The 16191-nt window shown below is 32.7% G+C and overlaps 1 protein-coding gene and 1 long non-coding RNA gene across 2 annotated transcripts; one reads left to right on the top strand and one right to left on the bottom strand.

Annotated features, from left to right (window-relative positions):
- Positions 1–3241: 3241 nt before the first annotated feature.
- LOC123699252 (myosin-G heavy chain) lies at positions 3242–16148 on the top strand. Its single transcript, XM_045646200.1, has 5 exons — positions 3242–3685; positions 12522–12649; positions 12912–13053; positions 13273–13444; positions 13716–16148. Exons 1-5 carry the CDS (start codon positions 3513–3515, stop codon positions 14541–14543), a joined length of 1443 nt encoding a protein of 480 aa, XP_045502156.1. The 5' UTR covers positions 3242–3512; the 3' UTR covers positions 14544–16148.
- On the bottom strand, positions 9796–11023 carry LOC123700214. Its single transcript, XR_006752602.1, has 2 exons — positions 10809–11023; positions 9796–10463 (listed from the first exon to the last, which is right to left on the bottom strand). It is a non-coding gene; the product is annotated as an uncharacterized LOC123700214 (long non-coding RNA).
- Positions 16149–16191: the final 43 nt, after the last annotated feature.

Here is a 16191-nt window from a genome sequence, read left to right as displayed (position 1 = left end):
ATATTATATTCTAATTAAGGTAACAAACGACCATTGATATTATGTCTTGTAGGTATGTGCACTTTTCACATAAATTCCACTGTCTATACACTAAAACAGAGCATTATTAGTGTAAGACAAAATTCGGTATGTTTATTGTTAGACAAAAATTTTATAGATAGGTACGTCTAGTTCAAAATAAAGCTAACAACATACCAATGCAGAATTATTTTGGTACAATGATGTGAACGTAAATCGTCCAAAACTACGATTTACGTTCACATCGACTAGACTTGACTCCACGACGATTTTGGTATCTTTAAATCTTGCCAAAGAAGTTTCACTTCTGACACGTGTGCTCGGAACACACGCTCTTTAGTGCTATAAACTCTAAAGTGAAAACATATTAACTACCTATTTAAATGCAAATAAAATTACATTGGAAATGTTTTGCTGTCTTTAGTATAATTAGGGCCATAACAATTAGTAATGCGGACCGTAATCGATGAATAATTTGTACAGCTGAGAATCTAGACTTTGGCACTGGTGCCCTCGTTTTACTTATTACTTTTATTTGCACAACCTTTCTAAACAATGACGACTTTCGTTTTACAGTTTAAAAAAGGACCATAACATTCATTCAATTACCAGAAGAAAACTACATAGATAAAGATTGATTGTTATCTATAACTGTAAGTTAGTATTAAGTACCTACTCTCCAATAAAATAAGGAAAATACGCATGCTAAAATACAAGTCGATTAATCAATAGGTATTTATTTGCTAATCATATTTATTTGTTACCGTTCTTTGTTTGTCGCTCGGGTAGGTACACGGTATCAGTCCTTTACGTAAGTAGGTACTCAGACATCAATTTATACTGATTCTATTTCTACATAAATATATCTAGGTAGGGCAGTATGTATTGATAACATTCATTAAACCGGTGACCCAGTCAATGAATTTGCGATATGAAGCGCAATTAATAGCGCAATGCATCAACTTCTGAGTTCTGAGCTGCCTTCAATCTACAGGCTACAGTACACATTGCCCTGACACTTAGAACTGTGTGCAGTGTGGACCTCAAATAAATTGTCGCCTTGTTACATTGACTGTCGGAGGTCACTAGCCTGTGTATTCATTTCGTTTCTTGAATAATATAATAGCCAATATACACATACATACTTATAGTACGCATTATTCCATTGCAATGAGAATGTTTCGTTTATTGTATTAATGAGTGCATCACAGATGGCAGAACAATGTCTTTTACAGCGTTAATTGAATGAACAAAAACAAAGAATGACTAAGACGTTTTGTTTAATGGCCTTGCGATAAAAATATATTTGTTTTCACTTTCACATGAGCTCTTGAATTCTAACTATGCTCTTGAAAAAAAAAATTTGCAGGACGCTTCACGGTAGAGATTGACATTTTAAAATACCGAGGATTTTCCAAAATTATAATTTACCCACACTCGTAACTCGTGACGCTCTATACAAACATTTGTAATAAAGATAATTTTTACGGCGCGATTGGTTGTTTAAAATAGAGTCTGTCATTACATATAGGTAAACCAGAATCTGATGGCAATTAGGGAAATCAAAATTTAGAGTGTGCAACCCTGGGGAAAATGGACTGAACGATCTTGATACTGCTTATTTTTTATTTTGATCTCAATATAATTAGTCACATTACATAAGTGGACAATACTGTTCTTAATAATGAGATATCCACTTAATATTATGTAGGTACATACTTACATGTATAATATACAATTATACATATTACTTTTATACAGGTAATACATATTATTATATTTTACACATACCTATATTTGTATATTCATTACCAGTATGCCATGTGAAAATATCGATATAATGATAATGTAGATCAAAACTGCTTATAATTTTTTTATAAAATAAAATAAAAATAAAATAAAACTATGTTTATTTTCGTAAGTATTAACAGATACACACATTATAAAATTGACTTGGACAGCTTGGACTTGACGAATAGCCGTATTGGAAACTCCTGTAATAAGTTTTCATAAAATTAAATTCTAATCAACAAACAATATTATAGTTACCTACATATAATATTTTGTAATTTAAAGTATCAAAACGGGTAAGTCCAATTTACCAATAAAATCTTCAAAATTGAAAATTGTGATGTGTTTGACCCTTCTTCATCGAATGTTTTTCTATAGACATTATAAACAAGACCTCTTGCTTGTGATCGCAGCGGCTTTTTCGACATTTTCGAAGATTTTTTAGACAAAATCCTAAAAATTATTCATCAACTGCAAAAAAGACAAATAATTTGACAAACAATTTGATAGTTGTCAAATAAGTTGCCACATGAAAATCTTTTATTTCTTAAATATAAATATGCCATCAGATTCTGGTAGACCTATACCTATGACACAATCACAGACTTTGTAAGAAAATCGATCCTCGACATCCTCGATATGTTGTCATGTGCCGCGCTTATAAAATATTCCGATATAACTTAGTTACAATAATTGGACTTGAAACAATTGGGTTCACTTTTGTTAGTAGTATAGGCAGTAGGCACGTCTACATAATTGATATTTTTGTATTTTTAAGGGGATGTTAAAGCTGGATCAAATCCTGAACTCCAGAACTTGTATAGCTCATTAGTTATTTCGATACTTTGCAGAAGTTTAAGTATACTTAACTATGTAACTTGAGGGCTTTGTTAAATTATTCCACCTTTAGCTTGACCTTTGCCTTTTAGAGGGTGACGTTTGTTCATTTCTTATGTAGGTTTGTACTATGATTTGTACCTATCTTACCTACCTACTAGCCGCAAATGGCTGACGTCATCAAAATCGTGAATTAACAACATCGGTGGCAAACTGCAAACATACCTACATAGTGTCTGTTTACACAATACCTGCCGTCTAACCTAATTTCTCCTCAGTTTTGTGGTTTGTTAACGAGTACATAATAAAAAATTAATAGCAAAGCAATAAGAAATCGTGTTCTTAATGGCTTTGTGCAGTTATTTTTATTAAAAGTAATTAGTTGTGCAGTCATTTGTGTTTAACGCTCAATCGATTGCATTTACGAATGGATTTTGTAATAAAGTTTGTCCTCATGCATGCTGCATCAATAGACGAGTGCATGTTTAGTTGAGATATGATAGCATAGCGGTGCGATACATGCCGCGACCCGCGAAGACGGAGTTCCGTGACCACGAGCAAAGACCACGAGCAAAGACCACGAGCCTCGAAGCTGAATCGCTGACAGTGCTGAGTGGCCGTGCTCGCTACCGAGTGCCACCAGTGCGCCTCCGACCGCGACGTAGAGCGCCACGACGTCGTACATCGATCTTATTTTCTACCGCGAAAACAAACTCACGCAATTATCTTGCAGCGATAACACGATAGAACGCGCTATCAGTTCGTGATATCTAGCCAGTGTGATAAGAGATAAAAGGCGAAGTGGTCGACGCCTGTTTTCTGTGTTTCCTATTATGTAAAAGTTTATAGTGTCGGTAAAAGAAAATATGACTACCATGGCGGCTCCGAAAAAGACGATCTCGGTTTACGACTACCCAGAGCATCTAAATCCGTTCCGAGAAGAAGATAATCATAATAAGATTAGGTTCTGGACGATCGGCCGCAAGAGTAGATCAAACAGTATCAGCTTTACTGGGATCAAGGAGTTAAAAAATTCGTGGTAAGTGTATCTAATTTAACACGTATCTAATTTACAAACATAGCACAGTGCCAAATTGGTTGTAGGAAGTTAAACCGTGTTCTTTGGTACTTCTGAGTTCTGTAGTCCGTGATGTAATGAAAATGATATCTTAAATCAATATTTAAGTAATCCAATATTCATAGTTGCACGAACGAGAGTATTCTGTTGAGGAAAACTTTTGTGGTTTACAGCTCTACCAAGAGAGTAGAGTACACCCAGTAACCGCAGTAAGAATAATTATTATTAGTGTTGCCTTTCGATATATAAAATTGTAAGTCACTGTTTGTTTATCGACAGAAGCCAATGACAGAAGCATATTATTTTTGTACTAATAATGTATGCGTATGGATTTATATCCGGTTATTAATAACTGCAGTCAGTGCGTCACCTACTCTTTAATACAGTTTGATGTTCAGCCTTGAACATTGACTAATTTCAGATGCAATTAAACTTTATTTCAGTATGTTTACGTTTTATAGCGTTTTGAACAGTCCTGTTATACATAGATATGTGTAAGACAATTATTGTCGAATAATCTCTCATTTACATACAAGTACCTAACTGTAATCTTTGAAACGAAGACACGTGATGGGTAGAAACTAGAAAGGTAACTACCTAACTATATTTGTTTACTCGAGTTTTTATAATTTTATTTTGATATTTTTTTCCTTTCTCATGATCATTGAAGTTAATACTAATTACTAAATACTAGTAGTAGTAGGCCTGGCGCATCAAGGGTTTCGTAAGATTATTCAACATTTATTATAAGTAACTAAGTATACAGATTCTGGATCATCCATACTAATAGGTATTATAAATGCGAAAGTAACTCTGTCTGTCTGTCTGTCTGTTACTCAATCACGCCTAAACCACTGAACCAATTTGCATGAAATTTGGTATGGAGATATGTATTTTGTTACCCGAGAAAGGACATAGGCTACTTTTTATTGCGAAATATGTACCACGGGCGAAGCCGGGGCGGACCGCTAGTTTATTATAAGTATTATAAAAATTTCTCACGAATAACGAGTAGGTACCTAACGAAAGGTAACTATCATCTTTTAATTACCTATAGGTATTATTACTAATGGATATACCTACTTACTGCGTACTTAATATTGGTGATCAAAGTGTTTCTGTTATTGTAATTACTAATTATAATTGTGTACGATATTATTATATTGTGGGAAGAATAACACTACACAATGATTCATTATAGTATGATGAAGCAATCATGTCATACTTAAATAAATAAATACCTTCTAATAATGCTGCAAACAATGACATGCACCCAAAAACACTGTTTACCTGTACCTATCTTACGGCTTATTTAAAAAATATATAATTGATATATTATTATCTCAACAATTACAGGCCAATATTATGATTTATGGTCAGTATCTTGTCGGGAAAGTATCTCTCTACCTTCTAGTAGAGTTACAGAATACAAAACACCGAAGTCCGAATGGCTCTTGCTGTTGTCGTTTTCAAGATTCAAATAAGGCAATCGAGCTACATTGACACTGGTCGAGAATCAAAATGAAAAGATTTTGTTAATAGTTATAAAGCAAATAGATAGCGATGTTACGACTCATGATGGATAATTTTACCTAGTTGCCTTCCTTTTTATTCTATGTGGTGTGATAGATATCTATATTGACCTCTATCACACACCACGTTTGCAGTAAATTTGAAACTAAATGATATCTAAACATGTATTTCGATTACCACATACGCCGTAAGGTGTAACCTATTATCGATTTTGGGTTGTAACATAAGTTATAACACAGTCATCTTCATAATTGAAACAAAAGAATCGATATCGACAATGTAGAGCAAACGCTAATTTTGCATTCCAGAAATACTTATTGTCATAGTTATCTTATTTAATTAAGTAGGTATACCTATTGTGGTGTCCTGTAAGGATTACAAGAATACCTAACAAAAACATAGGTATATGGATGACGGTTTGATACATCTATATTCTATACTAAAGCTGAAGAGTTTGTTTGAACGCGCTAAGCTCGGGAACTAGGTACTGGTACGATTTGAAAAATTATTTCGGTGTTAGATAGGCCATTTATCGAGGAAGGCTATAGACTATATTATATCATCACGCTAAGACCAACAGGAGCGGATCCACGCGGGTAAAACCGCGGGGCAAATCTAGATGCTCAAAGAAATACTTTATTCTTAAGTGTAGAATCTGTATGTAGAATACCTGGAAGCTCATTTTATATACATATCCGCTGCCAACGATGTCTAGGAATGTTTAGGTTTAGTATTAAAATTCATGCATGTCTTGAATAATGTAAGTGTTCAGACAATTATTTATAGTGTTGATGTCATTTTATTACACTCTGTAAACAGAGGAGTACCGAGATATCTGATGTGTACTTTATACGTATACAGACACATACGAGTATATAAAAAAGTTTTTGGAAGGAAAAACTTTTGTCGCTTATTAGATTCACCAGATCTTTTTTGGATGATAAATTAATCAGTCGAATGTGTCGTAAACTTAATATATCTACAAATAATACTTTATAATAAGTTTTTATCACTTCTCAAATAAGAAAACAACAACAGAGGTTAGTGACATTGAAAGGTATTCAGCGATCAACTTTAACCTACTGTGGTCATTGGCTCTGGGCCATAGCACACAGCCCATACTTCTAGCATAAATATACATAGTTGTTATGGAGATATTTGTTTACGGACTCCATGCAATACGCAATACAATAATAGTGGTTTAATTAAAATATAAAGGAACGTAATGTTATATCTAGATAAAAATTATGAAGACAGAAGTACGCGTTCAATAGTCGGATACATACCTACGGCATTTATATTATAAACTAGCGGTCCGCCACGGCTTCGCCCGTGGTACATATTCACGTTTTCTCTACATAAGAACCATCCTCGTACTTCAAGGAATATAATAAAAAAAGAATTATCGAAATCGGTTCAGCCGTTCACGAGTTATGCGCTTACCAACACATTTTGCGATTCATTTTTATATAAAAGATTATAATTTATATTCATTTTAAAAAGGAGGCAAACAAAGAATGGATGTTTCGTAATTTAAATGATTTCTACAAAACATTGTTATGTTCCAAGTATTCGTTTCAGGGTAATAACCTCTTCACCTTATTTTGTCCGGTAAAAAATATTATGAAGGAACTCGCACAGGCTAATAATTAAATTCAGAGATTGATGAGTTGAACAATTTTAACAAGCTGCATATTAGTTTAATAGGTTTGATTAAACTTCACCTATAACTAATATAAATGCCGCCCTTGTATTATTTACAATTCCAACCTTCACATTGATTTAGATATTTTATTACTTCAATTAATTGTCATTAATGAACTGCGACCACCGTTATTTGATATATCATAATTAAACGTTTCTATTATGTAAATATATTGCATTTTTAACTAGTACAATTCGAATTCATTAACTCATTTGAATGCAATATACCTAAATTAAACTGGGTACGCAGTTGTAAATGGATGTTCAATATCCAAGTGCAAATATTATAAGCTGTTGGTTTAAGATAAATACCCAAACATTTTAATTTTTATAAAATTTGTTCATATTATGAAATCGATAAATACATAGCTTTATATTAGATATTTCGTGAAATAGCTTTAGGTACCAACTTATAAGACGAGGCCAGAATCTGAAAACAATGACTGTTCAAGTGTGTCAATTGATGCATAAATTTCATATCTCTAAATAGCCGAAGCTAATGCAATAGCACATAAATAACATATTTTATTTGAACACCTATATATTATATCCTTGTTAAATATGAGGATAAAACGTACTGGATAAGTATTTATGCTATTTTCAGATTTTATTTTTAAGATGCTTTACCTGCTTACACAATGAAAAATAAATACATAATATTCAATCCAAATAATTTCACCAACTATAGCCCATTGAGCCCCGAGATTTTCTATTGTGTCTGTGATTCCGGGGGCTGAGTAAATAGATAATCCATACTAATATTATAAATGCGAAAGTAACTCTGTCTGTCTGTCTGTCTGTTACTCAATCACGCCTTAACTACTGAACCAATTTGCATGAAATTTGGTATAGAGATATTTTGATACCCGAGAAAGGACATAGGATTGGTTTTATCCCGGAAATCCCAAGGGAACGGGAACTATGCGGGTTTTTCTTTGACTGCGCGGGCGAAGCTGCGGGTGGAAAGCTAGTATAATATAAAACATACCTACCTAAGTAGATAGAACTCATTCTTACCTGTATTATAAAAAAAAATATTTTACTATTTAAGTCTAGGTATACCTACCTCCTCTGGGATAACACCTTCATAACTTATATCGAATAGGTTATCGAATACCTACGGGGAAGCCTGGTTTCTATCTTTATAAAATCAAATGCATTAGTATTGATTCAAGTTATATAAAGCGTAATAGACTAAAGACTTACTTTCAGATTAAAATAATAGTTTAATTAATGTTACGTCCACGCAACCATATAGTTCTGTGCACGCAACCATACAACAGAGAAACCTTCTTTGGGCGCTATTTATGGTATAGGTATAAAGATTTAACTCCTAAATTTAATAGAAAACGTCCGAAAGAAAGAAACAATGTAAATAATTAAAAATCTGTATGGCATTTAATCTGTGTATCTGACTGCATGATAAAGTTTACAGTATGAATCATTGAAAATACTTCACCTGTATAGGAATGTGGGTCATTGTTTGGTTAGTGCTGCTTCAGGCATTAATTATCACTAGATCCGAAGGTCCTAACCTCGTGAGATGAATTTTCTAGGATACGTTTCTTTGTACGCAATCATTATAATTTATTAGTAGCTCAAACGCGCGACTAGATTCGCATCTAAATAATCGCTCATGAAATGCTCTACATTTTGTATAATTAATTTTAAATCTAACTTTACTAATTGCACTCTATAACATGTATCATAGCTCAAAACTTCCGACGGGGTTAACCGATATCATCCGATATTGATGATTCTTCTTTTATTTGGAAGCTGGTGCCTTATCTGGCTTGCGGCTGGTGACTGGTCCCATTTAAATGTGTTGTCCAGTTTTTACAATTTGAATTCGGTGATGTTTTTATTAAATTAATTGGTTATAATTTTTTATGTATGTTGCATGTAGGTAGTTATTATTGTAATGAAAATAATCAATTCCAAGAAGTCTAAAACGTTACCTATTATATTATACATATATTTTTCGTCATTAATAGTTAATTATCAAATCATAAAATTATAGTTTTGATTTTGAAGTAGGTAACATAAGTGATATCGGTAGTTAGGTATGTCTTGTACCTTACTGAATTTTTGTGTTCATCACATAATGTAGGTAATTAATATATTTTGTAGACGTAGTAGACTGTAGAGTTTGTTGTGTATGTTCTATATATCTAAGTATACTGTACGTAAGGCACGTCAATATTATTAAACAGTCTCTTGGTTTGCAGTTTGCACGCTTGCCTCTAATAAAAAAATAGTATTTCAACTTTTATACATATCCAACCTTAGAACTATAGTAGGTACTATTATATATTATGTGCTATAATTAGGAACATAGGTACTTAGTTTAAAAATAGGAAGGTATGCTTATTACATATAATATATCACTATTTCATAGATTGCATACCTCTACATAAATGTTAATCTAAAAAATGCACTTTAATTATTGTTATCATAAATGTTTTGATTGCAAGTTGGTTTGAAGGGTATAATGATTCAAGTAATCTAACCAAGGGGTCAAACTCAGTTTATCAACTAACCTTGTGAGATTTACACTTAATCACTATATAATTAAAAAATATATTTATATGTAGATACATTTTATATTATGTAAGTTTTTCTTCAAACTTATTTTGCTTCGGCGATTGGCCTTTCAGAGGTTGGACCCTTTTGTACTACGGTAGGGTAAGATGGTCGACAATGAACCACCTAAATTTTCAAGAGCTGTAAATATACTCCTCGAGGCCCTAACCACATACTTTTTAGTTATATTTGTAGATAATATATCTGGTTACATTATGTAGTACTTTATTTTTGTTACAGTACAATAGCCACTGATGTTTTTATTTTTTTTTATTTTTTGAGAAATGATTCACTGTGTACACTCAATGGTACTCAATGAACCGGGGGTTGGTACACAGTGAATCGTGTGTGCAAACAATGAACCATGTCAATAATTAAAACATTATATTGATATAATTATAAAAAAATGTTAAATAAAACTTTCAAATTTATTTAAAGTACCTATTTATTTGTAGTAACAATCAAATAGCTTCTTTTCTAAAAGAGTTTGCGGAAAAATCATAAACATAGTTTCATCAAGATTATGAACCCTCGTGCCTTGTGCCGTCACCAAATTGAGGAAATCTTCCATAAACTTCTTAAAGATTGTCAAAAAATGATTTGAAATTCGTTGGATTAGATGATATGGCTCGTGCAATACTATGCTATACTTTGCTTTACTATGCTTTTTAAGACTTTAGACTTGTTTCTTGTTCCTCCGTGAATATTTATTTACGCTATAATTTGGTTCCATCGAAGCAGACTTGTCTGTCTTGAATTTTATCACATATCTTCTCAGTGTTGGATATGGTATGTTGCTATCTCTTGCAGCCTTTCTTAAGCTCATACCGTTGAGATGTAAATCGACAGCAGCCTTCATTGCTTCAGGTAGGTGGGATCCTTTTTTCCTAGCAGAGCTATCTTATTTTGTTCGGCCCATCTGAAATTTTTATTTTTTTGAGTGCTTGTAATAACCAAGTAGGTACTTACAAAAAAGGAAATTTTCTGGACTCTAAAGGTGGTACGCAATGAAACAAGGGTAGGTAGTACTCATTGAACCAGGGATGGTACTCAATGAATCACTGGTTCATTGTATACTCTCTCAAGGTGGTTCATTTTGTACCACCCTATGCTTACAAACTTTAAGATTATATAGCTACATGCATAAACACGAGGTGTTTAACGAAACTATCTTATATAAACCGCAAAAAAGCAACGAAATCATCAATACCATTGATATTTAGCTACTGTATTAACAAATAAAATGAGACGAAATTTTACTTACGTTATTTTTATACAATTTTCGGCACGAAAACACCAAACATGGGCTCGCACGGCCTCCCGCGCCGCTAGCTCACTGTCGACTGGGGAAGGCGGGAGGGGCCTCAAAGGCGCTTACCTAATGCAGTTTGCACCAAATGGCAACGTCACATTTCTGAATTATTTACATGGTTCACTCTGTACTGCTGGTTCATTGTTGACCACTCGACCCTACGTGTGGAAGATACTTGTGACTGTTAAAACGATTGTGGCATTAGTCACAAACGTAGATTTGTTTACAGTCTCGCAAATAGGTCATCAAATCCAATGTCGAATGCATGTTTACAGTTTACACTTGCGATAACTATGCCATTATGTGAAACAATATGAACACATGTCATAATGAAAAGTTTATAGTGTATTAGTATATAATATAAGCTTCTTGGTTTATATACATGATTTTCTTTTCTTGATTAAATACACAGGTGTAAGTATTATGTAAAAAAATAAAGATAGCTCCACCTACTCATAACTCAACGCTCCGCTTCAGGTACTTTTACGATAAATTAGTTACTTATGCAATAATGAATTTTTATATTATTGAGTGACTTGTGAGTGATCATAAATAATAATATGTGGACATTCAACATCTAAAAAGAATAAAAATATACTTAAGATGTACCTAGGATTGGTTCCTCTAGATTAACGTGGTAAACTTCAAATACAATAAAATTAATCATTGTGTATAATATGCAGAAATTAAACGATAAAACTTGGTTTATTAAAGTCTTATTGCCCTTTGTAACCCCGATTAGTTTTAACCTTGTGAAACAGCGGCGGTCGATTGAATTCTAATACCTACTAATTATGTAGGTACTAAGTAGTTATAATTCTATGAAAATTCCTTAGGCTGTTTCGTTAAAGTAGCTCCTCAAAAAGAAATTGAAAAGAATTCTCAGTATATCACGTCCCTTGTTTCAAGCATTGCAAGCATTCATACACGCAATCGATTTCGTCACGGCGCAGTAAGAACTAAGAACATAAAATTTTATCACATTTCTAAAATTTACTGTTAATCAAATTAACTTTATTGTAGTCATTTTAGTTAAGTACCTATATTTAATTAATTAACTATTTTGAATAATTAGGTATATCTATAAACTACCAATTAATGTCAATGGAAAAAAATCCTATGCAAATTGCAATGCTAAGCGAATTTTGTTAATGCTCTGTTTTCTACTGTTAAAACCCTCGAACAGGAGATCTACCAGTCTCATATAGCGTATCTTTCGGTTGGTCACGGCACAATTGCGATCGCTCAAGTGGATCGAGTGCACTAAACTTCCATTACTTTTGTCAAGTGTTACGCCTACAGACATCCGCGTACCGACCTGTGGGATTTTCTTTCTTAACAATGAAGAATGGACAAGCCAATAAAAGAGTAATTGCTTTTGAACTACATCATAATATAATGTCTCGTCTTTATTAGAGCACGATCTTGAACGTGAACAATACCTGTATAATGTACCTACGTAGGTGCCATATAATACGTACCTACAGGCTATATTCTACGTATATTGCATTATACCTTACAAAATGTTAAGTTTCAAAATCGGACATAATCTCACGTAACTACTATACCTAAATGTACCTAGGTGTACATTTTTACCTAACATTACCCTGCAGACGAGATTTCACGAGGTTTTGAGAATAATATGTAAATCTATGTTAATTTCAGGTCCTTGCGGTCGTTTATGAAAAAGGGGAAAAAAGGTGAACAAGTACAAACATCAACACAAAACCTGAAGCCTAATAACCACGTAAATGGCGATAGCAGTCCGATTGTGTTCAGGCGAGCTATGCAATGTAAGATAATTGATTGGATGGGTATTCAATTATCGTATCGTATCAGAGTATCTTTCTTGTGAACTATTGTAAAATTGTATACAATTAAAATTAACCAAGAGAAGAAACCCTGTAACCGAGTACAAACATATGTATGTATAATAATAATTTGCTAATGGACAGGGTAACATTATTTTTATCTAACTGGCCGAACCCTAAGTACCCTTTCAAACGAAATGTTCCGGGCCGAGCCCTCTGACCCATATACTAATGGTGTTTACAGACTCGTCGATGTCCAGAAGCACAGTCGGCTCACCGGAACGGACGGACCGCTACGTGTATGGTGGGTCCGTCACGCCTCTACCACGGTCGCGGTTTCAAGAGCGCTTGCGTAGCTCACAACAAGACATTAATAATTCACCTAGGTAAATAATTATTCATCTACCTACCTATTTGTGCAATACCAATAAACTACATGACAACTATTAAGTACATATCTTTAAATTGCAATAATTAAATCTCAAAGAATGAAAATGACCTCGGCATTTTACCAAGGAATATCTACATGATTAAATGTATCTCGCAACATAGGTATCTACTTGTATGAGGTTATTGCAAAAATGTCATGTATCTAATAATTTCAGTGCAACACCTCGCATGGCACGCAGTGACATAATGGGATCTAGATTGAGTGTAGCCAGCACAAATCCTTTCGACGAGCCGCCAGTCCCACCCGTAAGAGCATCACGACGTAAAAAGAACCGAGCTCCGCCACCTCCTCCGTCGGCAAATTCCAGTACAGTTACTAACGAATCGGTAAATATTTTAATAGAATTACTTTTTTAAAGCATATGACTAAGGTATAGCTTAAGGTTTACCTTACATGTAGAAATGAATAGAATAACATATTATTAACTTATATAGGTACCATAAGTTGTTTGGCATCGGATGTTCACTATTTGTGTACAAATATAAATGACTGATAAGAATTATGAAGTATAGGTAAACAACTAATCAATATTAAAAGTTGATTAGTTGATATTGTACCTAAGCTAACTCTGATTAAGTTTATTTTTTATTGAAACAGGTTAATACAAGCGTGGATTCTGAACTTCGAATCACAGAAACTGCAAATAAGACTAAAGAACGTGATGATGATATTGATGAATTAAACCTTAAAATAGAACTGCGAATAGTTGAAGACGAAGACAAGAAAATAGCGGATAATGCGACGGTTTCTGAGGTTGACAATAATGCAAACGAAAAAATTAATACCGAACAATTAGATGATACTGCAAACCCCGCCATCGAAGGTGACCAAGGTGACGTAAATGACTCTATAACGGAACGAGAAAAACTAACTAATGCAGAATCCGAAGACGATATCCTGAACAAAGTATCGTTCTCTAAAGTCAATATATCCAAGTATCGAAGAAATTCAAGTGTTAATGAAGATGACATAAGATTACGGCGTGGAAATTTAGAGGACTTCAGTCTTTCAAATAAAAGGTGCAAGAGCTTAACAAATACCATGGACGGAAATTACATAATTTATGATATAAATTTAAATGATAGTAAAAGCATTGACGTTAACAGTAACGAAGAGCCACAAAAAGTAATATGTAAATTATATGATGAAAGAAAACAAAGCATTGATAATTCGGTATCAAGTACAGAAAAGGAATTCCTGGAGATAGATAAAGCTACAAGAGAATTGGAAAGAGAGATAAGTAAATTAAATTCTGCCCTGCACGAGGACGATTTGTCTCTAGGTGATGGGGGCAGGCTTTCGGTTTCTGATATAAAACGCAAATTCGATAGGAATGACATGTCGTCCCCCAATCCTATACCAAAGCCCAGACGAAGTCATTACGGGGGATCTAGTTCACCGATCAATAACAATTCAGAATCGTAATCTGATACCGACTAAAAGTTATTATAATTGAAAATGTATTTTAATATCTACTACTAGTTGTTGGATCTCAGGTGTCAGATGAAGTTAATTTAATGAGATAGTAATTTTAATATCAAAATTTGTTATACCTAATTTATTTTTGGGGGATAAAAATGTTGTTATTTTTCTGAAATGCGGTGCTAATTTAATAAACGATACTAAAAAAAATAGTACTATTCTATTAATATCTATACAACTATAATGCTTATACTCAAGTCGTGACCGTACCTAATGTTATACGTAATGCAGACAAATCAAAATAGTTTAAGAACAAAGGAATCCTGCGAATACTTTTGTATAGCAAATAATATTATGCTTATCCCAATTGTTTGTTTGTTTGTTTGGTTATTTGCGGTACCTATCTTATATATCTTCTATTACTCTACTAACTACTTGATTTTTGGGATGTTACCATAAAGAAATATTACGTAGGTACGTATTACGTATTACGTAGGTATTTAAATTCGTTGTCTATAAAAATGGAAAAACTAGTTTTTCACACATCTAGTCTCTAACATAAGAGAAATTAAAACTGATTTCAAGCATTTCAAATTTGTAATTTGGTTAGTATTAAAATAAAAAAAATAACAATGAAAAAATAATATATTATATACCTACACAATACACATATAATTATGTTATATATGTATATCAATAAGACTATTCGCTGACTTTCAAATCTGGTGGCGGCCTATGTAATTTTGTATTGGAGTCTGAGAAAGTTACACGTCAATTAATAAATGTATATAGTTATTTTGTAAACTTCAAAATTATATTATTATGTAAACTAAAATCAATATTATGATTGGTAAGATTATAATACAGTTAAGCGTTGTTAAATAAAATACCATTTTATTTTGCCATTTGTTATAAATAACTCATGTTAATATCATTATAATATTATGTATCATACAAGTTAGGTAATTAACAAGGGATAAAAGCATAGCTCTATATTGTGATAACAGTTTATTTATAATATTAATATAACGTTATTTACTATTTTCTGTTTAAAATGTAAAGCATAATAACTACCTATAATAATAGATCAGGCCATGCGAGATAAGCCTTTTAATTTTTTAGTTAAAGAAAAATAAAGAATAATGTCGTTTGCATTCCTTATAGTCTATTCCTCCTACTATGTTAAAGAGGCAGAAGAAATAATTTAGTCTTATTTTAATATTCGTCCTGATGGGATTTAGAAAATTGATCTATTAGTTTTTGCACCTAATGCGTAATAGCATCTATAATACCAAGCCGTAAATATGGATTTAGCTCTAAAATCTATTTTTATCGCCTTTCTTTCCTTTTGATATTTGATTGTCGCATTAAAATATTAATTATTTGTTAGTGTTTAATAATAAAAAAATACCAAAGCATTTATTGCTATGTTAGTGACATTGTAGGGCTTTAGTTAAAATATTTATATTTTAATTCATTAATCAATAAATGCATGATAAATCATAATAAATAGCACAATGATTGTGTGATATGTAAAAGATTCCTATTTATATTTATATTGTTGGGTTTTGTAACATACACTGTTAATAAATATATTTTAGTTTGAAATTGTCTTTCATTTCAAGAAGTGGCGTTGTAATCGGAAAGAAAA

This window comes from Colias croceus, chromosome 1 (genome assembly GCF_905220415.1).
Source record: "Colias croceus chromosome 1, ilColCroc2.1".
Lineage (NCBI taxonomy): Eukaryota > Metazoa > Arthropoda > Insecta > Lepidoptera > Pieridae > Colias > Colias croceus.
The sequence above is the reverse complement of the archived record's forward strand: the minus strand, read 5'-3'. Positions and strand labels throughout refer to the sequence as shown.

Bases quoted from the DNA above. Each gene is read 5' to 3' on its own strand.
- LOC123699252 (XM_045646200.1), top strand. From the start codon at position 3,513: ATGACTACCATGGCGGCTCCGAAAAAGACGATCTCGGTTTACGACTAC. The intron at 3,686-12,521 runs GTAAGTGTATCT...TGTTAATTTCAG, and splicing joins AAGGAGTTAAAAAATTCGTG to GTCCTTGCGGTCGTTTATGA. The intron at 13,054-13,272 runs GTAAATAATTAT...TAATAATTTCAG, and splicing joins GACATTAATAATTCACCTAG to TGCAACACCTCGCATGGCAC.